Source organism: Oenanthe melanoleuca, linkage group LGE22 (assembly GCF_029582105.1).
Source record: "Oenanthe melanoleuca isolate GR-GAL-2019-014 linkage group LGE22, OMel1.0, whole genome shotgun sequence".
Lineage (NCBI taxonomy): Eukaryota > Metazoa > Chordata > Aves > Passeriformes > Muscicapidae > Oenanthe > Oenanthe melanoleuca.
In genome coordinates this window covers 2,718,162-2,742,562 of record NC_079363.1, presented here as the reverse complement: position 1 = coordinate 2,742,562, position 24,401 = coordinate 2,718,162, and the positions used below count along the sequence as shown (strand labels likewise).

The 24,401-nt window shown below is 54.8% G+C and overlaps 1 protein-coding gene across 2 annotated transcripts; it reads right to left on the bottom strand.

Moving 5' to 3' along the window:
- Positions 1-150: 150 nt before the first annotated feature.
- On the bottom strand, positions 151-23,227 carry SLC4A8 (solute carrier family 4 member 8). Of its 2 annotated transcripts, XM_056515089.1 has the most exons (25): positions 23,087-23,227; positions 18,330-18,411; positions 16,513-16,647; positions 15,683-15,818; positions 14,882-15,042; positions 13,379-13,564; positions 12,327-12,415; positions 12,061-12,218; positions 11,639-11,726; positions 11,010-11,156; positions 10,773-10,864; positions 9,991-10,165; positions 9,635-9,768; positions 8,541-8,786; positions 7,314-7,419; positions 6,414-6,575; positions 5,742-5,855; positions 5,135-5,296; positions 4,342-4,593; positions 3,813-3,881; positions 3,155-3,328; positions 2,882-3,019; positions 1,646-1,743; positions 1,105-1,208; positions 151-462 (listed from the first exon to the last, which is right to left on the bottom strand). In XM_056515089.1, exons 1-24 carry the CDS (start codon positions 23,129-23,131, stop codon positions 1,121-1,123), a joined length of 3,237 nt encoding a protein of 1,078 aa, XP_056371064.1. In that variant the 5' UTR covers positions 23,132-23,227; the 3' UTR covers positions 151-462; positions 1,105-1,120. The 2 variants fall into 2 exon arrangements, with proteins under 2 accessions (XP_056371064.1, XP_056371063.1); XM_056515088.1 differs by having other exon boundaries at positions 12,061-12,415.
- Positions 23,228-24,401: the final 1,174 nt, after the last annotated feature.

The following is a 24,401-nucleotide window of genomic DNA, read 5'->3' as shown; positions in this document are numbered from 1 at the left end:
AGGGGTGGTTCATCCCAATTTATGAGATGCTCCCACCATGGAGAACATCACTCTTGTACCAGTAAGAGACAGAAGTTTTCCAAAGGAGGATCCCAAACCAGACCAAAACCCCGCTATGAGGAAGGAGAAGGCGCCAGATCGAGCAGGGAATGGTTTTGTACATTCAGAGTTTATATTTGGGGGGAAAAAAAAATAAAATAAAAAAAAAAAAAAAAAGAGGAAGGAGAGGAGGAATTTGAGATTAAAAAAATAGAACTGATGGGAAGCGGTAGCGGAGCCTCCACCACTGCACAAGACACACACACGCACGGACACACGAGGCTGGACAGCACGGACACCCCGGGGGCAGCGGGACGGGAACTCGGCATGGCTTTGTGGGACCGCGGTGGGAAACGAGCCGCTCGCTCCTCCGTGCACAGGGCACATCCCTGAGTCACATCCTGCCCCCACGGGGAGAGGCGCCTGAGGGGGAAACAGGGAGTGTCAGCGCTGGAAGACACAGGATCAGAGATCTGGGGAATTGTTTAGGTTGGAAAAGGCATTTTAGGTCATCAAATCCAACCTTGGTCACCGCTGGGCACGTCCCCCAGTGCCACATCCAAGTTTTTGGAACTTCCAGGGATGATGACTCCATCCCCACCCTGGGCAGCCGTGCCAGGGCTTGGACAACCCTTCCATGAAGGAATTTTCCCCAGTACCCAACCAGGACCTTCCCTGGCCAACCTGGTGCCATTCCCTGGAGCAGATCCCGAACCCTCCCAGCTGTCCTCTCCTGTCCAGGAGTTGTGCAGAGCCAGAAGGTTCCCCCCAGAGCCTCCTTTTATCCAGGGTGACCCCCCATGTCCCTCAGGAGTTCTCCAGACCCTCCTCCCGCTGCTCCAGCCCTTTCCCTGCTCCATTCCAATCTCTGGAGATGCCCCAGCCCCTCAGTCCCTCTCTGGCTGTGGGTCCCAGTCTGATCCAGGATTCCACAGTTCCCAGCAGAGAGGAGCCGCTGTCCCTGGAATTCCCTCTTCCCAGGAATGTGCCCTTTGCTCAGCCAAAGCACGGGGGGCCCTGGGGCTGTGCTGTCCCCACAAGGTCCCACCACAGCTGAGCCTTTACCTCTTTCCTCCTGCATTCAGAGCGTTTCTGTGTTCATGGTCAGAGCCTTCCACACCGTGGTCTTGGACATCTCGTCCGAAATGTTGATCTCGGAAGGATCAGCCCTGCAAGGAACATTCCATAATATTCCACAATATTCCATGAGGATGGGTCTGATCCCACCAGCAGCATTGGGACCAGAGGAACAGGAGTGCTTGGAAAACCAGAGCTCAGCCAGTCAGGATGGTTTGGCTGGATGAGGAATTTTGGGACTCAAGCCCCAGAGCTGCAGACCCACAGCTGGTGTTTCCCCCTGTGACCTCTCAGGTGGAGGAGCAGGAGGGTCTCCAGATCCCACAGAGCTACTGGTGATGCACTTTTGGAATAAAACAGGGATTATGCAGCCACTGTGTGGGGTCAGAGCTGTGCCATCACCTCCTAAATTGCCAGTAAATTGGGATTTTCCTACTGAGATGACTGGGGCTAAATCTGCAAATGGAGAAACCTGAGCCAGACACTTCCCACTGCTCCTGCCAGGGGTCCTGACCTGGGGGGGCTTTACCTGTCACTGCTGGGCTTTGGGGTGTCCACCCTGCTGGTCTTGCCCAGCTTCAGCTGAACGGAATTCGCAGCAGCTGCTTCCATCATTTTCTGGGACTCCTGAAAAGAGAAAAATCAAGTTCTCTCTCCTTGATCCAAGAGGGGATCAATGAAATTCCAGTAAAAACCTGGCATGCTGCCCTCTCCTCTGAGCCCTGGCACCTTCAGCAACAGGTAAAGACCTTCCCCTGTGGATGTGTCTGGGGTTAGTGACTCTCCTGGGAACAAACCATCACAGAAATAGAATTATTTTTATTATAACACTCATTTAAAAATTATAATGATGTTTTTGTTCAAGTGTGAAACTCTGAGAATTTAGGGGGAAAAGTTCAGAATGTGTGACCAGGCAATGAGATCTGTTTGCCCAGAGAAGCCGTGGATCCCCCATCTCTGCCCCCAGCCTGGCAGTGCCCAAGGCCAGGTTGGACAGGCTTGGAGCACCTGGGACAGTGGGAGGTGGCACTGGATGGGCTTTAATGTCTGTTCCCACCCAACCATCCCATGATCCCACGATTCCTTGATTTAAGGATGAGCAAATCTGTCCTAGGTTACAATGTAAAGATGTGCCCGAGAGTTTGTATTCTGTCACCAGCTGTTAAACCGGTGGGGCAGTGATCCTTATCTCTGTGGGGATATCTCCTGTTAATGGGCCAGGTGTTAAAACCAAGTGGGACAAAGTTCTTTATCTCCAAAGCGGATATCTGCTGTTAATGGGCCATGTGTTTAAAATCAGGTGGGGCAGTGTTCTTTATCTTTTCTACAACCCACCCACCCTCCAGGAGATATCTCCTGTTAATGGCCAGTGAGTCCCAGGGCATGACTGATAAAATTCCATCATCCCACTGGGAGATGCTCCAGCCAGGGGAGGAGCCAAGCCTTTCCTACCCAGATAAAAACTGAGATTTGGAACACCATGGCAGCCCTTTTTCACTGGATTCCAGGGGACAAGAGCTGCCAGACCTTTCTACAGGATCACTGCTTCAACAACACCACTTCATCTGGACTGCAGCCACCACCCTGACCAGCGGGGTGTCAGGTTGTATTCTGACCCTGTCCGTGGTTTTTCTTTTGTACTATTGCATGCTTTTTATTTTTTCCTATTAAATTGTGTTTCCGATTTGGAGGCTGTCACTGGTTTTGCTTTCAAACCAGTACAGAGTCTCACAGCCCAGAGGAGATTTCCAGCTCCTGGCGTTACCTCCTCTTCTTTGGCTTCATTTTTGGCATCGTCCAACTTCTTCTTCTTGCTTTCTGGCATGAGGTCATCCAGGAAGCTGAGCTCCCGCTTGGAGAAGCAGAAATCCATCACTTTCCGGACAAAAACGAGAGCCAAAACCTTCAGGAAGGAAAGGGAGGATGGGTGAGGCCAGAGCTGGTGCTTCCATCCCTGCAGGGCTGCGAGCACTGGGGAGCACTGGGGAGCACTGGGAGCACTGGGAGCACTGGGAACACCGAGAATATCATCTCTCACCATCATGGGGAAGATGATGGCAGCACGGGAAGCTTTGATGGCCCAGAGCAGCACGAGGCAGAGCAGCTGGATGAGGGTGAAGAGGTGCACCTTGCGCAGGGGCACGTGGCGCAGGTAGATGAAATCCGGCTGGTGCTTGGCCGGCATCCAGAACAGCTTCAGGCGGTCGAAGAACTGCAGGGAAGAGGGAGCACAACCAAAATTCCTGGAGCTGCTGAGATGTGGAGTTTTCAGGAGCAAGAAGAAATCCAAGATCCTGATCTGTTCCTCCTGGGAGCAGCACCTGTTTTCCCTTTGCTCCATCCACAAACCACCTGGCTTTGCCCACCAAATTCCAGATTATTCCAGGTTTTTCTCTTGTCAGCATCTCTTGGCCCAGGGAGTTCCCAGTGAGGATTCCCACCACTGGAAGTTTCTTCCCTTCACACCAAATTCCTGCAATTTCCCATCACCAAACACCAACCTGTCCTAAAGCCTGAAACAGAGAGCGCTGAACTGGGCCCTGCCAGTGCTGATCTGGGGTGTCCCAGCCCTAAAAACTTTCTGAGTCTCCACCCATTAGTCCCAGACACCAAACATTTGAATTTCCTGCTCTCAGAGACATTTTTTTCCCATCCCAAGGCCTTCACAGAGAGGAAATTCCCTGGAGCAGCCGTACCTGGATTCCTCGGAGTGATGAGACCCCCATGTACAGAAAGACCCCATAAAGCACTGGCATCGGGATAAACTGGGGAAAAATACAATAATTAATGGCTTTAAATTTAATTTGCAGTATTGCCACTCTCTCTCACCACTCCTTTCTCAGGCACTGCCTGAAGATTCCCAGCTTTCCCATGTTGGATGGAGATGGGAATGGATCTGCTTTGAGCCTGGAAATGGCTCCCTGGAAAAGGATCCCATTTGAGCCTGGAGATGGGAATGTTTGATGGGAAGAACAGGCAGGGAAGCCTGTGGGAAGGAAGGAAGGATTCCAGGAAGGATTCCAGGAAGGAAGGAAGGAGTTTTTAATGTCTGGTTATATTTCTGATGATCCCTCTGTGATTTCCTCAGTAATAAATTCAATTAATACCTCTAATTCCAGCCTGTTTTCCCTTAATCATGGCTGGGGGATCTGTCTCTGCCCTTATCTCAAGCCATGAAGCTTTGCCCTATTTTCTCTCCACACCAGGACACCATCCCGCTCTCACCTTGAGCACAGAGGTGAAGAAGACGGAGCAGCCCATGAGCACGAAGATCATCAGGCCGGTGACTCTCTGCTCCCGGATCCCCAGGAACTTGGGCTGCTCGCCCGGCGCCGAGCAGTCGGACTCCACCTTGAGGCTGTTCACGTGGGTGATGGACAGGACGGTGGCGGCCACGAACCAGGGCAGCCCCATCACCGAGCACACCCCCAGCATCACGGCCACCATGAACAGGTCCAGGTGGTACCCACAGCCTTTCTGGGGGGCAAAAACGGAACAGGAGCGTCCCTCAGGGGCCAGCACAGCACCAGGGGTGGGGCCCAAACCCTGCTCAAGCACAAGTCAACTCCTGGAAAATTTAAATAACGTTTGAAATAAGAGCTGGAATCAGACCGGATTTTTTCATGTCTTGCACGAAAACCTGGCAGGATTAGACAAAGTGGGTCTGGAGGGTTTGCACCATCTCTGCTTCTCAGAAATAATTTTAAAATTGATTATTTTTTCATTTATAAAGGAATTCCCAGTACTTGCAGGTAGGACATGGCTCTGAGCGATCCCTGGAGCTCATTGAGATCCCTGCCCCAGCTGCCCCTGACATTTGACCAAAACCCCACCCTTCCCCATCACTCCAAAATTCATTTGCTCCTTCCAAAAGTTGTCATGCCCTCCCTGTGTCCAGGAGAGCTTCTGCCACACAGCCTGGTGTTATCCCAAACCTTCCCAAAGCGTTTGGGACAGGAGCTTGTCCCAGCCCTGCAGCCCGAGCGGGTGGGGATGGGGTGACCCCCCCGCCCCTCACCTTGAGCCTGTGCTCCTTCCTGTTGACGATGACAGCCGTGATCTGCTGGTCCATGAAGATGAGGATGGTGCAGAGCAGGGCTGGGATGAGTGCAGCCAGCACTGTCCACCACGGGTTGGGCCCAATGGGGTTGATGAGCCACCCACGGTCGTCCCTGGTGGGCTGTGACACAGGTGGGATCAGCTCCCAGCCCAAACCCTTCCCTGGCCTCCATTCCCCTCCATCCCTGCGCCCAAGCATTTCCCAGCATTTCGTGTCACCCTCTCCCAAGGGACTTCGCTGCCCCAGAGTCCCCTCTCCCCTGGTTTTGGGGCTGCCTTCCCAAAAGACAGGAAGGAATCGATGCACTTGGATGTGGCAGAGGAGATGCTCACACCACCAGCACCTCCTCAAGCCCAGCCCTGTCCTGCTGGAGATGGTTCTTCTGTTCAGTGTCTGGTTCTGGGGCTGTCTCCTGATTTCCAGGGGGGACTGGTGCTCTTGGATTTCAAAGAGGAGATGGTTCCTCCACCAGCACCTCCTCCAGCCCAGCCCTGACCTGCCAGGACACCAACTGGTGGCACCTGAGGTGCCAAAATCCTTCTCCACCAATCCCCAATGCCGTTACCTTGAACATGTGGGGGACGTGGAGCTTGGGGGACGGGATCCCGATCCCCAGGTCGATGAGAACCATGATGACAATGGTGAGGAACACAGCGAAGTCACTCACTGTGGACCGGACCTGGGGCGAGAAACGGGGGCTGAGAGGGGCCAGAGACGAGATGGGAAACCTGGGGACACCCACAGTGCTTGCACTGGTTAATCCCTGAAATCCCACCACTCCAGGGACATGCTCCCTTGGGTGGATATTGCTGCTGTGTTGGAGATCTGGGGATCTGGTGTGGGACAGTAAAAAGAGTTTAATTAGGGGGAAAATTCAAATTTTAATTCAGGCATTAACAAAAATACTAAAAATTAGGAAAGGTGCCACACTTTTGGGTAAATGGGAATAAGGCACTGAGGCATCATTCGTTCCCGTTTTTCCATGGCAACTCCTCATTTGAATGCCACTCACGATGCTCAGAAGGGGAAAAGAAATAAATAACTTTGGAAGAGCTGATTCCCCCCTGCCTGAGCCAAAACCAGGTTGTGAGGCAGGTGGGGAATGCTACGACCTCTCTGCACTCAGGGATATCCCAGGTCAGCGTTTCCTGAGCGGCGGCAAATCCTGCAGTGCTCCAGGAATGGCACTTGGGGAAAGGAGCGTGGAGTCTGCCACAGGCCACCACCTTCTACCTACTCTGGTCGGGAAGTAACGGCTGGTTTTAAATTTCTTCAACAAACTCGACAGGACAAAGGTGGAGAAGAAGAGGATGCAGCACCAGAAGAGGACGTTGGGCGCGTAGGGGCCGTTGTGTCCACAGGCAGGTCCCTGGAACTCCCCGTGCAAGGAGCGGCATTCCTGGGGGAACAGAGCACGGGACACCGAGGGAAATTGGGATAATGGGGAGGGGGAAGGGGGTGCTGGGGGTCTTGGTGCAGGATAATGGGCAGCAGGGCCTGCACACGTGATAGATGGAGCTGGAATTGCACAGAGGGGAGCAGAGGTGGGATGTGGTGGGACTCCACTCCACCACGGCTGAGGAGAACACCAGAGGGGAAGAAAAAACTGGAAAATTGTGGATAAAGAGGGGACAGGGAAGGAGGGCTGGGACAACCATGGGAAAAAGACACAAATCATCCCTTTGCAGTCAGGGCTCTCAGGACAAGGCCAAAAGGGGCTGGAGATGTCCCAGAGAGCTCCTGTCCCACACCTGGGCTCTGCTCCCAGGACAATCCCCATGGGGCAGCTCAGACACGCAAATTTATTCGAGACTCTACAGACAGCAGGGCCTGGAGTCTTTAGGAAGCAATGAAGGAGTCAATCACTGCCTTCAGGCAGGAACTTCAGCCCTCCAAATGCTCCAGGAATCAAAGCTCCCTTAACCTTGATTGAGGTCCCACCACCCCAAGGTTGGGGACAAAGTGAGCTGGGCCAGGTGGGCTGGGCCAGGTGGACTCTCCTTCCCAGGACCAAACAGGTTAAAATTACCCACGGGATTCAAGCAGGGACTTCTCAGAGCACCTCAGAGCCCATAGTCACCCCAAGAGGTGGCTGTGGCACCCTGGGCTCCCAGGGGAGCTGGCTGAAGGCACTTACGGTCACCGTGAGGTTTCCCCAGGCGATTCCCGACACGTCGATCCCGCGGCTCCGCCAGAGCCGCAGGGTTTCGTTGCTGGGATGGGCCGGGGGCTCGCACTTACAGCTGGGGGAGGGAAATTGGGACAGGGCTGGTGTTGGGAAGGATGAACCAGGAAAACCTCATAAATTTGATTGCCTAGCAAAAGGTTTTGAGAATATGGAAACCGTAAGTGAGATTGAAATTAAAGCAGTTTTTACTGAGTGGCTGAGAGCAGCAATGTGGATGCTTGAAGATCTTCTCCCTTTGTTGAGATAACACCAGTTGCTGCAAACACCAAAGAGCAGCAGAGACCCTCTCCAGGCATGACAGGAGGGGTCTAAGATAAGGTTTAGAGATAAGAAAGCAGCAAAACATGGTAATGTAGCAATTCCTATAGGTTGTATGTAAACGTTAGAGAAGTTGTATCTTGTATTAGATTGGTTAGTGGAAATTAGAATATTCAACAAAGAAGGAGATTTATTGTGTTATAAACAGAAAAATTGCTCTCTTACTTTGTTCTCTTACTTTGTTCTCTTACTTCCCTCTCTTATCTCTTAGAACTCCTAGCACCCCCCACTCTCTTTCTGCCCTGCTCTGAGCTGGCAGCTCCTGGCAGGGCCCTTTTCACCCACACCCCGTGCAATAAACTGCAAACATCAGGACCAAAACATAGAGAGCGCCTGAGTTTGTCCTGAGCACCGTCCACCAGGCTGAGGGAACCCCTCGGAGGCACCTGGGGGTGAGGGGGGACACCCACTGAGAGATGGTGAGGAAGGAACACCCACTAGTAGATGGTGAGGGGAGAACACCCATTAATAGATGGTGAGGGGAGAACACCTGCTGATAGATGGAGAGGAGGGAACACCCACTAAGAGATGGTGAGGGGGGAACACCCACTAGTAGATGGTGAGGAGGGAACACCCACTGAGAGGTGGTGAGGAAGGAACACCCACTAGTAGATGATGAGAAGGGAACACCCACTAGTAGATGATGAGGGGGAAACACCCACTAGTAGATGGTGAGGAAGGAACACCCTCTAACAGATTTTGAGGAGGGAACACCCACTAGTAGATGGTGAGGAGGGAACACCCACTAGTAGATGGTGAGGAGGGAACACCCTCTAACAGATTTTGAGGAGGAAACACCCACTAGTAGATTTTGAGGAGGAAACACCCACTAGTAGATTTTGAGGAAGGAACACCCACTAGTAGATGGTGAGGAGGTCCAGCTCGCTGTGCATGTGCACGGGGAAGGTCTCCCGCAGGTGGCTCAGCTTCTCCAGCGCCTCGTAGATGAAGATGATGCAGATGAGGGAGGCGAAGGCCTCCTCGGTGAAGCGGGTGATGTAGCACACCAGGCAGCTGGCGTCCGTGGCCACCAGCACCACGCAGAAGAAGGCGGTCCAGAGCCCGATGCACGTCCGCAGCGACAGGTAGGAGAGCGTGTAATCCCTGTAAAAAAAAATTAAAACCAGGAAAACTGCTGGGGGAATGGCCAGCACAGGCCTCAGAGACAAACCTCTCCAAAGAAAATTCAGAGCAATGTGGGAGCGTGTGAAGGTTGCAGGTGGCAATTGAGGTTTCCGTGTCCTTCAGGTTGCAGGGTGTGGGTGGAGAAACCGAGGGTTTAATTAGTATTAATTAATGTTGTCTTAATGCCTTGAAGGCTGATGGAGGTTGTGGAAGGTTCTCCCACGTCCCTCAGAGCCCCAACACCAAAACCAGCTGGGTTAGCCTCAGCCTGGGGCTGAATAAGAAGTTTAATTCTGGTGAGGGGGGTTAATCTCACACCAACGTCACCAAGAGGAAAGGACTGGCATAGAAAAGAACTGTTTCCCTGGAAAAGTTCCTGCTTGTTCAATAAAATCCCCAAAACTCAAAATATGCCAACCGAAAACTACATGGGTATTTGGGCAAAATGTATTTCCTCTTCCAGCAAAAAACAGGTTCAAAAGTTTTGTACTCAGTGGAAAACAAATCCTCCTTCATTCCCAAACCAGAGTGATTTGTGTCACCTGCCTTGGGTATCCATGCAGAGCCTCTGGTTCCTCCTTCTCCCACTTCTTCATTTTAACCCTAAAATCCCAAAATGACCCCAAACCAAAACCCCAAATGGTCCCCAAGCCCAAGGGCTCTCACCCTTCCTCTGTGACAGCAGCAGCATGAGACCACTGTGACCCAGCAAACAACTTAAATCTGACAACTCCCACCAAGAGAATGAGAAAAAAACCATTTTCTCCCTGTCCAAAAAAAAATAAATATATATTTTCCCCAAAAAAAAAAGAAGACAATCATCTCACTTGCAGAATTTGTAGAGAATCTTCTCAAAGACCAGGACGGGCCCAGTGCTGCCGAGGATGGTGAGGGGCTGGCCAGCAAAGAGAGAATAAACCACGCCCGTCATGGACGCTCCCAGCAGCGACTCCATGGCACTCTGACAGAAAAGAGGGACAGCAGGGAGTGAATGAATCATGAGGGATAAAAACCTCCCCAAAAAAACCCAGAGGGAGTTCACAGAGAGAGTTCAGAGATTACGGAGCGCGCTGGGTTGGCGGGGCCGGTTTGGGCTCCAAGGGGCAGGGACAGTCCCCACCAGCCCGGGGGTCAGTCCGGGGCTCTCCCCCTCCCCACGCTCCCGGCAGAGGGGGGAGCTCACGATGTGGCCGTGGGTGGCCTCCCCCAGCAGCCCCCCGAAGGTGATGACGGGGGACATGCAGGCGCAGTAGAGGAACAGGAAGGACGCCAGGCACTGCAGGCTCAGCCCGTCCCGAAAATCGCTCCAGAACCACGGCGCCTTGCGCTTCACGTCCAGGACCAGCCCTCCAAAGAGCCTGCGGGGAGGGAACCAGGCTGTTCTGGGAGAGCCTCCTTGGTTTCCCTCGTGCAGAAGATGCAGAAACTCCTGGAGGTGTTTCCACACCTGGCCCCGCCCCAAAGCCAGGAAACCCCAATGTGCTGCTGCCGGGGCTGCACCTGCCCAGGTGTGCCCCCTGTCAGACCTCACACCTGCCCAGGTGTGCCCCCTTTCAGATCTCATACCTGCCCAGGTGTGTCTCCTTTCAGACCTCACACCTGCCCAGGTGTGCCCCCTGTCAGATCTTCCACTTGCCCAGATCTCACACCTGCCCAGGTGTGCCCCCTGCCCAGACTCACACCTGCCCAGGTGTTTCCCTGTCAGATCTTCCTCTTGCCCAGGTGTCCCTATGTCAGACCTCACACCTGCCCAGGTGTCCCCCCTGTCAGATATCACACCTGCCCAGGTGTTTCCCTGTCAGATCTCCCCCCACCCAGGTGTTCCCTGCCCAGCCCAGGTGACCAAGGTGACCACATGGACCCTTTCACTGAACCAGGTGACCCCAAGAGCTGCTGGAAGGGGAGGTGCCTGCTCAGATTTTGGGGGCAAAGCAGAAGAAGGCCCCAAACCAGGAGAGCTCCCACCTGCCAGTCCGCTCCAGCTCAGGCCCGCTGTGTTTCTCGGGCTTGCTGTGGGAAGAACTCTCATCCAGAGCTCCCGGCATCTTCCTCTTTTCCTGTCAACACGGAATTCAGCTCTAAACAGGAATTGTTCAGGTCTGTTATCAACCACCAGCTTGTTTTGCTGCTGGACTGGTTGTGGCTGTGCCAAACTAGGAATTCCAAGTTTTCCAGAATCTGGGATGTTGTTGCAGCACCCACCTGGGAGGGGACGTTTTTGGGGGGCTCGATGCGGATGGATGGGTCCCACTCTCCTGGCGGCAGCACCGTGACCTGATCCAGGAACTCATCGATGCCAGCCACCAGGTCAGCCCTGTCCTTGGCTTTGTAGGCAACGTCGTGGAAAACCTGCCCAGAGGAGAGTCCCAGGTGAGAGCACAACCTGCTCCAGGTGAGAGCACAACCTAGGTGAGAGCACAACCCAGGTGAGAGCACAACCTGCTCCAGGTGAGAGCCCCTTAATTTCAAAATTATAATAATTTGGAGGGATGGGGTTTACATTCTCCGTTTCAAAGAAAAGCTCCTGCCTTTATTGGCAGACACCTGTCCTGCAAACCAGGACACCCCACAGCCACACTGAAGGTGTTGGCTTAAAGGGGAGGAGTTCTGGGGACCACTGGGGACAATGTCCTGGGTACCCCACAGGGAAGGATCGAGTGTGGGGACCCAGGGGGGGCTTCAGCCCCCAGGATGTGGGGTGATGGAAATCTGCCTGGTCTGGGGTGTGAATGAAGGGCTGGGACAGCAAATCCTCTTCCACACCGCTCCAGGGACAGGGAATGGTGAAGAACCCCAAAACTGACCCCGAGATCCCCCTTATGTCAGCACACCTCGTCCGTCATGGTGGTGGCCATGGCCCTGCCGATCTCGTGGTACTGATGGGCTTTTCCTCCTGGCCCCAGCAGAACAAACAGGAACCTGGGCAAGGAAAACCAGACTGAGGGAGGGGAACAGGGCTGCACTCCAAGAGCACCCAGGGAAATCCCTCAACGGGGAGCACCTTGGCTCCCTGCCTCCTCCATGGGCTGAATCGTTCACCAAAACCAACCACAGATCTCATTTTGGGGCCAATTTCATTAGAATTGGTCCGTAAGTCTCAAAGATCCAGCAGGGAAGGGAGGAGGGTGAGGAGCAGCACGGGAGAAATTTGCAGCTCCCACTTTTCCTCTTGGGCCCCAAATTGTGGGGCGATTCCAGGTGGGTTTGGGTTGGTTTTTTTTTCAAATAAAAACCCTGTGCTTCTCCTTCAGACCTTGTTGGGATGGGAACTTCGGTCATTCCCGACAGGAGCACGGCCGGGGTCAGGCGGACAAAGGCCACGAGGGGCTGGTGCAGGAAGTCCAGCTCTCCCACCAGCACGTTGGACGCCTCCGCTCCGCTGGGAATCTTCTTCATGAAGTGCAGCTCCGCCTGGGCAGGACCAGCCTTTCTTAGGGAACCCCCCAAAAACAAAACCCTCAGGGGCCCCCGAGGTCTCTGTGACCCCCTGAAGGGGTGGGAGAGGCGCAGGGGTCTCACCTTGCTCAGGTCCATGGCACTGGCCTCAGGGGTCACCCCGTTTTTAGCTTCTGCAGTGGTGGGTGAGGGGTGAGGGGTGAGGGTTTGGGCTGGGAGGGAAGAGAAAGATACTCAGAGAGGGAGGAAAGGAGGAGTTGGGGTGTTTGTTATGTGCCAGAACAAGTCTAATGGGGACAAAGTCACCCAGAAACCCCCATCTGGTGCCAAAGCCTGGAGAAACCTTCACCTGGAGTCAAATCCCTGGAGAAACCTTCACCTCAGGCTAAAGACAGGCAGAAGACCTCACCTGGTGCTAAAGCCCTGGGAGAAAACTTCACCCACTGCAAATTCCTGGAGAATACTTCACTTGGTGCCAAATCCTAATAAAAATCCTAACGTGGTGCCAAATCCTGATAGAAACCTTCAGCTGGTTCCAAATCCTAATAGGAACCTTCAGCTGGCGCCAAATCTGAGAGAAACTTTCATCCAGTGACAATCTCCTCCAGAAACCCTCACCTGGTGTCAAAGGAGAAACCTTCACACGGTGGTAAAGCCTGGCAGAAACCTCACCTGGCTTCAAACCCCACAAAACCTCACCTGGTTCCCAACCCCACAGAACCTCACCTGGCTCCCAGGCCTGCAGCACCTCACCTGGTTTGATACCCCATAGGACCTCACCTGTTTCCCAATCCCACAGAACCTCACCTGGCTCCAAACCCTGCAAACCTCACCTGGTTCCAACCCCACAGAACCTCACCTGGTTCCAAACCCATCAAAATTCTTCTGGCTCCACACCCCACAGAACCTCACCTGTTTCCCAATCCCACAGGACCTCACCTGGTTCAAAACCCCACAGGACCTCACCTGGCTTCAAACTGTGCAAACCTCACCTGGTTCCAAACCCTGCAAACCTCACCTGGTTCCAACCCCACAGAACCTCACCTGGTTCCAAACCCATCAAAATTCATCTGGCTCCCAACCCCACAGAACCTCACCTGGCTCCAAACCCTGCAAACCTCACCTGGCTCCAACCCCACAGACCCTCACCTATTTCCCAGCCCTGCAAACCTCACCTGGCTTCTCCAGCAGATGCAGGTCCTGTTTCTTGCTGACGTCGGCGAAGGAGCGCACGATGGGCAGCAGGTTGTTCCTCTTCCTCTCGTTCTGGTGGTGGTGCTTCTTGAGCAGCACCTCCCGCACCTTGGCCCGCGTGCGCTCGTCCAGCTCGGGCGACGGCTCCTGCTGGGCCAGGATCAGGTCTGGGTGGGACAGGGACAGGGTCAGAGCGCGAGCCTGCCCTGCCAGGGCCCCTCTGCCTTCATAGCCCTGAACCCCGGGGTGTGAAGGGAAAATGGAGCCAATGGAACGTGAGGAAATGGCTGGGAATCCTTATTGAATGAGGGTCAGCTCTTAGGGAGAGCCAAAGAGCCAGGTCCTGAAATACCCAAAAACGTGCAGGACATTCTATTCTCCTTTTTTGGTGCAGAACATTCTCCCTTTTACTGCAGAATATTCTCCTTTTTGCTACAGAATATTTTTCTTTTTGCTGCAAAATATTTTCCCTTTTACTGAAGAATAGTCTTCTTTTTGCTACAGAATATTTTTCTTTTTGCTGCAAAATATTCTCCATTTTACTGCAGAATATTCTCCTTTTTACTACAGAACATTCTCCCTTTTACTGCAGAATATTCCCTTTTTTTCTGTATAACTTTGTTCAGTCGCTAACCCAAAAATCGCTTCCCAATGGACCCCACATTGCCAGCAAGAGCTGCACACCCGTCTTGGGTTGCAATATAAGATGTGGCCAGAAATGTGTGTTCTGTCACCATCTGCTGCAGCCTGGTGGGGCAGTGACCCTGATCTCCTGGTATATACCATCTGCTAATGGGCCATCTTTAAACCAGCTGGGCAATCACCTTTATCTTCCCACAGCCCATCCTCCCTCCAGGAGATATCTCCTGTTAATGGCCAGTGAGTCCCAGGGCATGACTGATAAAATTCCATCATCCCACTGGGAGATGCTCCAGCCAGGGGAGGAGCCAAGCCTTTCCTACCCAGATAAAAACTGACATTTGGGACAGCAAGTTATCCATCTTCCTACTGGATTCCAGAGGAAAACCAGACCTTTGCACATCATCCCTGGAGCTTCAGAGGAAACTGCACCTTCTCCAGGAGCACTGCTCCAGCTGAACCACATCTGCCACTGCAGGAGGATGCAGCCACCATTGAATGGGACTGTGCCAACACCCTGACTGACTGACGGGTGTCAGCTTGGATTCTGACTCTGGCAGGGGTTGGGATTGTTCTGTGTAATACTGCATTTCTATTTTAATTTTCCTAGTAAAGAACTGTTATTCCTAATTCCCATATCTTTGCCTGAGAGCCCCTTAATTTCAAAATTATAACAATTTGGAGGGAGGGGGTTTACACTCTCCATTTCAAAGAGAAATGGAGAATTATTGGCAGACATCTGTCCTTTAGACCAGGACAACACCCAAACCCCACTCCCATCCCAGAAACCGCCTTGGGACAGGTGGGAACCCCCGGGGCAGGGTTTGGGGAGCAGGCCCCGGTACCGGCGACGTCCTCGACGCTGGCGGCGCGCGCGTCCAGCAGCACCGTGCCGTTGATGATGCAGCTGCGCAGCTCGAAGAGGCTGTGCAGGGACAGCGTGGCCACGTAGGGCTTGCTCCAGCGCTCGCCCCCGTCCTCCACGTCCTCCTCGAACTTCAGCCACCTGTGGGTTTGGGGTGGGATCAGCCAGGAAAAGAAACGGCTCCAGCGCTGCAACCCCTCGGATAAAACTGTGGGGGAAGTTCCATATCCCAGAGATCAGGGACTCAGGGACCGCAGCTGGCAGCAGGATCGGGGAATATCCTCAGCTGGGAGGGACCCACAAGGGTCACAGAGTGCAACCCTGACACCCCAACATCCCACTGGGAGCGTTGATCCTGACCTCTGGAATCATGGAATATCCAGAGATGGAAGGGACCTACCACAGGATTATGGAAACTCTGGTGTTGGAAGGGATCCACAAGGACCATCAAGCCCGACTTCTGGCCCAGGAGAACCCCGAAAATCCCACTAATCCCCAAACCCCAATGTCCAAGCATTCCCTGACCTGTAGAACCATGGAATCTCCTGAGTGGGAAGGGACCCACAAGGATCATCAAACCAAACCCCTGGCCCTGCCCAGACACCCCAAAACCCCACCCAGTCCCAGAGAGCTTTGTCCAGACGCTCCTGGAGCTCTGGCAGCCTTGGGGCTGTGCCCACTCCCTGGGGAGCTGTTCCAGTAGGGGAAGAACCTTTTCCCAGTACCCAACCTGAACCCTCCTAGGACACCTTCCTGCCACTCCCAAACCCCGGGGATTTACCTGGCCGTCTCCTTCCACTCAGCATCTTCCCCCTCCTTCACGCAGATCTCATCCAGCTCCGTGAACAAGTCGTGGGGGACGTGCTGCTCGTCCTCTTCCGTGCCCAGGATGAACTGGACCCGCTGGGATGGGGTGTCTGGGGACAGGAGGAGATTCCCTATCCCGTTACTGGGCCTGGATCCATCCCAGCACGCTCACATTCCAGTGGCACCACACTGGGATCAGTCCAGCCATAAATGCTGGGCTGGCCCCTCTCCCACAGCTCTCTGTGGTGCCCCTGTGCTTGGTATATTGCTTTTAACTCGCTTTACTAATATTTACTATTTACTTTACTAATATTTACTAATTACTTTAAATTACTGTTGAGCCTCTTCAAAGGCCTCAAATAAGGAGAAAGCCCAAAGAAAGCCCCTGCTGCCTGCTGGGAGAAGCAAGCAGGACTGGAGAAGCAGAGGAGTGGGATTTCTCCTCGCCTGTCTTGTGTTGAGGTGAGTAACTTTGGGGTGATCTAGGAGCATGGGAAATATTATGCCAAAAGAGCAGAAATGAGAAAAATCACAGAACATATAATGATACATTTAGGATAAGCTGAGTGTTTAGGTAAGTCCACATAGAAGGGGGAAAATATATTTAAAGAAGAGAAGCAAGAGCCACGGGGGAGGTGGTGCCTCCATCCCATGCTCCATTAGGATGGGCTGCTTTCCTTCCCCACACCTCCAGCTTCACCCCAGGATCCCTTATGGATTTAGCTCCAAAACCAGGGAAAAATTTGGGAAAAGGGGGGGAAAAAGCTGGTAAAACAGCCACACAAAGCGTCCCCGGGGACTCACAGTGGTCCCCGTGCTCGGCGGGCGCCGCGTCCTTCTCGCGCTCCCGTTTTCGGTGCTTCTGGCCGTGGGCGCGGTGGTGCCGGTGGCTCTGGCGCCCCAGCGGCATCCGCACGCCCACGTACAGCGTCCGGTGCCCTGGGACAGCGGGGGAGTCACGGGGGGCTCTGCCACTGCAGCCACCCCTGCAGGAACCCACGGCCACGGCAGATCCTCAGCGGGAAGGATCGCTGAGGCCACGTGTGGGGCACCCCAAAAATCCCGCACACCCCAAAAAACACACACACCCCAAAAATCCCACACACCCCAAAAATCCCTCATGGGACACCCCAAAAATCCCACACACCCCAAAACCACACACACACCCCAAAACCCACACACCCCAAAAATCCCGCATGGGACACCCCAAAAATCCCACACACCCCAAAAATTCCACACGGGACACCTCAAAAATCCCGCACAGGGCACCCCAAAAGTCCCACATGGGACACCCTAAAACTCCCACACATGGCACCCCGAAAATCCCACACACCACCCCAAAAATCCCACACACAACACCCTGAAAATCCCACACAGGACTCTTCAAAAAATCCCACACAGGGCACCCAAAAATCCCACATGGGGCACCCCAAAAATCCCACACACAACACCCCAAAAAATCCCACACAGGACACCCCAAAAATCCCACAATAATTTCCCTTCATGCAAATTTCAGTGGATCTCTGACTTTCCCAGACTTGTCCTTTTTTCCAAGCCCGTTTTACTCAAGCTTCACAGCAAGGGATGGTTTGGGGTCAGCAAAACCTTCTCAAATTCCAGCTTGGGCTGGACAGCCCCACCACTCACAGCCCTCGGATTCGCTCATTAAGCAGGAGATAATACAATAATTATAGTTTTGAAATCTTTTTATGGCAGAAGGTGACAAGGAAAGATCAAAGGAGTCCCATGAGGATGAACTCCAGGAGGAAAACAGGGAATCAAAGACATCAAATGGTTCTCCTGCCCTCTCCAAGCCAGGAGCAGCTGCTGAGGGAAAAGCAGATGGGAATTATCCAACTCCATGGACACAATTTACACCGGGGCCTCCGCAGGGCTTTAAAAGCCACGGCATTAACAAATAAATCAATAATTTGTTGTTTAATCAAGAATCACGACAGGTTTTGCTGCTTGCGATGTGACAACGGGCAAGGGGCGTTGTGGGGGCTTTTTTTCCCAGGGACTGGTTTCTTTCCAGCAGGATCCCAGCAGGAGATCACAGCAGGAGATCACAGCAGGATCCCAGCAGAATCCCAGTAGGATATGACCAAGATCCCACCAGGATCTCACCAGGATCCCAGCAGGATATCAGCAGGATCTCAGCAGGAGATCCCAGTGTGATCACACCAGGATCCCAGCAGGATCCTACCTGGAGATCCCAGCAGGATCCCAGCAGGATCTGACCAAGATCTCACCAGGATCTCACCAGGATCCCAACCGGATCCCAGCAGGAGATCACATCAGGATCCCAGCAGGAGATCCCAGCAGGATCCTGGCAGGATCTCACCAGGATCTCACCAGGATCTCACCAGGATCCCAGAAGGATCCCAGCAGGATCTCACCAGGATCTCACCAGGGTCCCAAAATCATCTCACCAGGATCCCAGCAGGATCACACCAGGATCACACCAGAACCCACCAGGATCCCAGCAGGATCTCACCAGGATCCCAGCAGGAGATCCCAGCAGGAGATGCCAGCAGGATCTCAGCAGGATCCCAGCAGGATCACACCAGAACCCACCAGGATCCCAGCAGGATCTCACCAGGATCCCTGCAGGATCTCACCTTCCAGCTCCTCCTTCTCATAGTGGATGTTGACCACGTTGCTCGTCCTGCCCTGGTCAATCACGGCCTCCTCGTCGTGTCTCTAAGGAGGAGAAGACGGGAAAATTTGGGGATGGGTCTGTGGAGCTGCCTCCACCCTCCCTGTGCATCCACCATCCCCTGAGGACCTCGGCTTCTCCTCCAGAAACAAGGAAGGTTCTTTTCCCGTTCCCAAATAAACCCATCTGTGTTGTACAGAATTGGATCCCGCTGCAGGTGGAGAGGGACTTCAGACCCAAATCTGGGCATTTCAGACCTAAAAATACCCAACAGCCTGCTTTGGTTTTATGGTTCCTTTCTTAAAACAGAAAAAATACACTGGGATTTCCCAGCTGGGGAGGAAGAACCATTTTGGTCTCAGGGTGGTTCCTGCAGGACTCCCTGGGTGGCTCTTGGCCACAACATGCCCAGCCACCCACATTTTTGTCCAATTATTCCCCACTGAAAGGCTCAAAGGGAAGGTTTGGGATGGTGGAGAGGATGAGGTTCATCCTCATGTCGATGCCGTTGTGGTGACTGAAATGATTCAAACAACAAAATCACAGCCAGATTTTGATTCCTAAAACTGAAGGTGGAAAAGGGCAAAATCCTGAGGGCAGTGGGGGAACTGGGAGGGCTGCTGGATGAAATCCCAGGAGCAACAGCTCCCCCGTGCCCTGGGAGCCAGCTCAGAGCCACCACAGCTGGAATTTGTAAGGAAAATTTCCAACGCCATCGGGCAGGCACTGCCCTCACGTTGATAATGATGCCCCAATGTGTTGGGTTGATGTGGCCAGAAATGTGAATTCTGTCCCCATCTGCTGCAGCCCGGTGGGGCAGTGACCCTGATCTCTGTGGGAGATATCTCCTGTTAATGGGCCAGGTGTTAAAAACCAGCCGGGCAATCATCTTTATCTTTCCCACAGCCCATCCTCCCTCCAGGAGATATCTCCTGTTCATGGCCAGTGAGTCCCAGGGCATGACTGATAAAATTCCATCATCCCACTGGGAGATGCTCCAGCCAGGGGAGGAGCCAAGCCTTTCCTACCCAGATAAAAACTGAGATTTGGGACAGCAAGTTATCCATCTTCCCACTGGATTCCAGAGGAAAACCAGACCTTTCCACATCATCCCTGGAGCTTCAGAGGAAACTGCACCTTCTCCAGGAGCACTGCTCCAGCTGAACCACATCTGCCACTGCAGGAGGATGCAGCCACCATTGAATGGGACTGTGCCAACACCCTGACTGACTGACGGGTGTCAGCTTGGATTCTGACTCTGGCAGGGTTGGGATTGTTCTTTGTAATACTGCATTTCTATTTTAATTTTCCTAGAAATGAACTGTTAGTCCTAATTCCCATATCTTTGCCTGAGAGTCCCTTCATTTCAAAATTATAATAATTTGGAGGGAGGGGTTTACATTCTCCATTTCAAAGAGAAGCTCCTGCCATTATTGCCAGACACCTGTCCTCCAAACCAGGACACACAACCGTGAGGCTACTGGAAAATGGAGAATAAAAAATGGATTCTGATTTCAGCTAGAAAACACAACAGGGAATCTGCTCTTCATCCCCCAAATTTCTGCTTTAACCAACGGGTGGAAACCCTTCGAGTTTGATGAGGAAGAGGAGGAGGAAGAAGCATTCCCATTGGAGTGGGTTGCTGGTCCCTGAGCCCCCATTCCAGAGTTCACTGCTGCTCCCTCCCCGCTGCTCCCAGCCTTGCCCAGGTTGCCCAGCAGCCGGATTTTCCTGCACCAGTGGCTTTTCCATCCTCGCTCCAGTGCCATCATCAGCACCCTCCTGCCCTTCCCAGCACCCTGCTCCCTCCAGAGCCGCCAAAAGGGACCAAACTCCAACTTGGGAAAAGGCACGGGGTGAAAAGGCTCAATTAATCACAATTAAAAATGGGAATTTTAATGAAGTGGCAGTGGGAGTGAACAGAAGGATTTGGGAGTGGCAGATTCAAACCTCCCGTGGGTGACACAGGCAGCCCCTTTCTCCCCCAACACACATTTTGTCAAAGCTCCCGTCCTGCACTCCAGGAAACTCCAGCAGGATTTGGGGGAGCTGTGCCTCCATCAGGGGGATGCAGAACCCCATCTGTGCTCCCAGAAAGGGTCAGTTTGTCACTGCCATGACCCTGTGGGTCCCTTCCCACTCAGGACATCCCATTCCCGTCCATTATGATGTCTCTCCCCAGTTTTGGGGGACTCAGATGGACCAGGGGGTCAGGACAAGGCGGCACCTTGTGTCCCTCAGCTCCAGAGACAAAAAGGAAAGGAATCAGAACCCGTGGTGCCAGCCCAGGGGTTATTTAGAGCCACACTCCCCAAAACTCTGCCCACTTGGAAAACAGAGTGGAGGGAAAGAACCCAGCTCTGCTTTAAGGAAAATTCTGCAGATTTGGGTGAAAACACCACATCCTGCCGGGGGAAGGACAATCAGCGTTGGGTGGATTTTAAACCCAAATTCCCAAAGAACAAGTGGAGTAGAAACTGTCAGGAAAAGAAACATCATGGGCAGGGCTGATTTCCATCCGAATTTCCTGCAGAAAGTCGGGGGATTCCAGGCAGGGCTCGCTTTGGCACCAGCCCCATCCCTGGGGGATCCTCATCAGCTGCAGGGCAGAGGCTCCTGACCAGCCCCGTTTTTCCTCTCCTCGCCCTCCAGCTCTGCCTGACTTCCCGAGCTGAGCTAATCCGGCATCTCCATCCTCCGGACTCGTTATCTTTAATGAGCTCCCTCCCGGCGCCGCCGGACTCAAAGGTCACCTGCCCGGAAAGGTGACCCGGCTGTAAAGTGACCCGGCGGGGAAGGCGACACCGAGGGCTGAGCAGGGAAAATCCCGCCGGGATCCAAGCTCGGAGCTCCACTGCCGGGTTATCAACCAGGATTGGAGCTGCAGGAGCTTCAGGAGGGGCAGGTGGGCACCTGTGCGCCCACGGATGCTCCCACATCCCATCGCCCTTCCCTGGGGAGCAGCGTCCCCAAAATCGCACGGAATGGGGAATCATTCCCAGACGGACTGGGAGGGGCTGTTCCCTGCGGAAATTCGGGGGATTTCAGGACTTGGTGGCTGTGCAGCCGCGGGTTTGGGATGGGATGGAGCAGGAGGGAGGGATGGCTCCAAAGTCAGGACCCCTGGATGGGATCAGCCTTCCCTCTCCTGCCGACAGCCTGGAACCATCAAACCACCCAAACCGGGCAGGCCGAGCTTGGCACGGCTCACAAGGGGGTTCAGAGCAGCAGAGTTGTTTCAATTTGCTGTTTTCTAAGGAAAAAACCTCAATTTGGCTGCCTGGAAGTTGTTTTTTGGGAGACTGGAAGGAATTGTTGTGACTAGGAATGGAAGTGGGAATAGCTGAGCAGAGCAGGAAAACCCATTTCAATCCCTTCCATGTCACGAGCTCAGTGTGGCCTGTCCCCCCTCCAAATTTATATTTTGTTGGGGTTTTGTGCCCTCCAGAGGGATTTTGGGGGGTTCTGCCTCAGTTTCCCTGGCTCCCTGCAACTCCTCAGGTGAGGAAAGGAAAACTGCTGCTCTGGGGATGTTTTGGGATAACTGAAGATGAGGAAAAGCCCCAAGCAGAGGCTCAGGACCAGCCCTGAGCCCAGGGCTCACCAGGAGCAGCCACCAGCAGCGCTGGGAGGATTGATGTCACTCACCTCACCCGAGGTGTAATTAATAATTAATTAACAACTGACCCACTGTTCCTGTGGGATGAGGGCAGCAGGGGGGGCCTGGGGCTGCTGAGGTGGCAGAGCAGAGACCTCCCCTCCCTCTTCTCCATCTCCCTCCTGCTGGACAAAGCCACCCCTGTGTCCCTTGGGCCGTGTGACCCCCGGGGACCCCCTGGGCCAGGATCTGAGCTGGGACTGGGACTGGGATTGGGACTGGACCCAACTGGAAATGGGTCTGAACCCCCAAAATGGGGCTGGGGAAGGACACGCTGGTCACACCAGGACACGACGGTCACCGGTGGAGGGGACAGAAACTCCCTGCATGCAGTAATTTCCGGGCAGATTAATTAATTCCAAACCACTCATTAATTAATTGCCGGCCTGTCGTGGTCACCCAGAGCAGCTCCGGGCGGTCCCATGGGTGAGGGGCAGGAGGGGACAGGGACACGGAGAGGCTGAAAGGGGTGGGGGGGGACACAACCCGGCTGCCTCTGCCCCCCTCCGCACAACCCCGGAGCCGCCGGACTGTGGGGCAGGGACGGGGGACAATGACCGGGTGACAATGACCGGGTGACAGGGATGGGTGACAATGACCGGGTGACAGGGACGGGTGACAATGATGGGTGACAGGGATGGGTGACAATGATGGGTGACAGGGATGGGTGGCAGGGACCGGGTGACGCGGGGCTCTGCGGGGACAGTGGCCTTTGTCCCCTCTCCGAGGGGCCGATGGGGACGGAGGGGGAGCAGGAGGCACAACCAGAGGCAGAGGAGGAGACGGGGGGGCCCAGTCGGGACCCCCAGCAGGCACCACGCAGGTGCCCTTCCCCCCCTTCCCCTCCTCCTGCGCCCACCTTGAGCCCCTCTCGCCCCCCCCGCCCTGTGCCCCCGTTTCAGAGGCCGGACGCCCCTCGCACACCCCCGGCACCCCAATTCCCCCCTCGGCACGCCCCCGCTGCGTGTCCCCCGTTCCCCCCGCGGTCGGAAATGCCGCAGTGAAGCAGCCGCGGAGCATCCTCGGGCCGCGCCGGGGCACCGGGCGCCCCCCGCCCCCACCTGGTAGCTGAGGATGCCGTCGGGCTCGTTGCTGCCGGCGGGCATGGCTGGGCCGGGGGCACCGGGCACCCCCCCGGGTGGGGCCAGGGGGGGCCGCCGGCTGCAGCCCCGGTGCCGCTCACACCGGCTCCGGCATCGCCCGGCGCCGGGGCCAAACCCCGCCCAGGCCGGCGGCGGCGGGAGGAGGAGGAGGAGGAGGAAGGCGGGGGGAGGAGGCAGGGCCGGGTGGAGGGGGGGGCGATGCCCGGCGGGTTTCCTGCGGCCGCGCTTCGGCAGCGCCCCCGGCCCCCCCAGACCCCCCCAGCACCGCAGCGACCCCTCCGCAGCGACCGTCCCCAGGATCGCCCCCGCTGCCCCCCAGCACCGCCCCAGCTTCCCGCCTGCCCCTGTCCTCAGCTGACCCCCAGCCCCCCCCAGATTCACCCCCCGTTCCCTTCAGCATCTCGGTGCCCCCCTCCAGAATTGCCCCTCCCAGGTGCCCTGCGGGGACAGCCCCAGTATCCATCCCCAGTATCCATCCCTCCCAGTATCCATCCCCAGTATCCATCCCTCCCAGTATCCATCCCCCCACTCCAGTATCCATCCCCAGTATCCATCTCCCAGTATCCATTCCCCTCCCAGTATCCATCCCTCCCAGTATCCATCCCTCCCAGTATCCATCCCACCACTCCAGTATCCATCCCCCAGTATCCATCTCCCAGTATCCATTCCTCCCAGTATCCATCCCTCCCAGTATCCATCCCCCCCAGTATCCACCAGTATCCATCCGACCAGTATCCACTCCCCCCGCCGAATCCATCCCCAGTATCTATCGCCCCCCCATTCCTCCCAGTATCCATCCCACCCAGTATCCATCCCCAGTATCCATCCGACCACTCCCAGTATCCATCCCCAGTATCCCCTCCCAGTATCCATCGCCCCCATTCCCCTCTCAGCCCATCCCCCCGTCCCCTCTCTCCAGAATCACCGCCCCCCCTCGGTGCCCCCCAGCACCACCCTCACCCCCCAACAACCCCCCGACTCTGCTTCAGCCCCCCCTCCTTGATCCCCTCGAGCGTCCCCTCAGATCCTCTCCAGTGTCACCCCCAAATCCCCCCATTCTCCTCCACCATCCCCCCAGCTCCACCTTCACCACCACCCTGACCTCCCCCCGCACTCCCGTCCCCCCGAGAATCCCCCCGAACCCCCCATCCCCTCCCAGCCTCCTCCACCACCTCCCACCCCCCGTTTCCCTCCAGCTGAGGCCAAACCCGGCCCTTTGCTCCCCAAAAATCCCCTTGTCCCAGCAGGAACGGCTCAGAAATTCGGGAGGGTT

Bases quoted from the DNA above. Each gene is read 5' to 3' on its own strand.
- SLC4A8 (XM_056515088.1), bottom strand. From the start codon at position 23,131: ATGCCCGCCGGCAGCAACGAGCCCGACGGCATCCTCAGCTACCAG. The intron at 5,856-6,413 runs GTAGGTAGAAGG...TTCTCGCCCCAG, and splicing joins GCCGTTACTTCCCGACCAGA to GTCCGGTCCACAGTGAGTGA. The intron at 1,744-2,881 runs GTAACGCCAGGA...TTCTCTTTTCAG, and splicing joins ATGAAGCCAAAGAAGAGGAG to GAGTCCCAGAAAATGATGGA.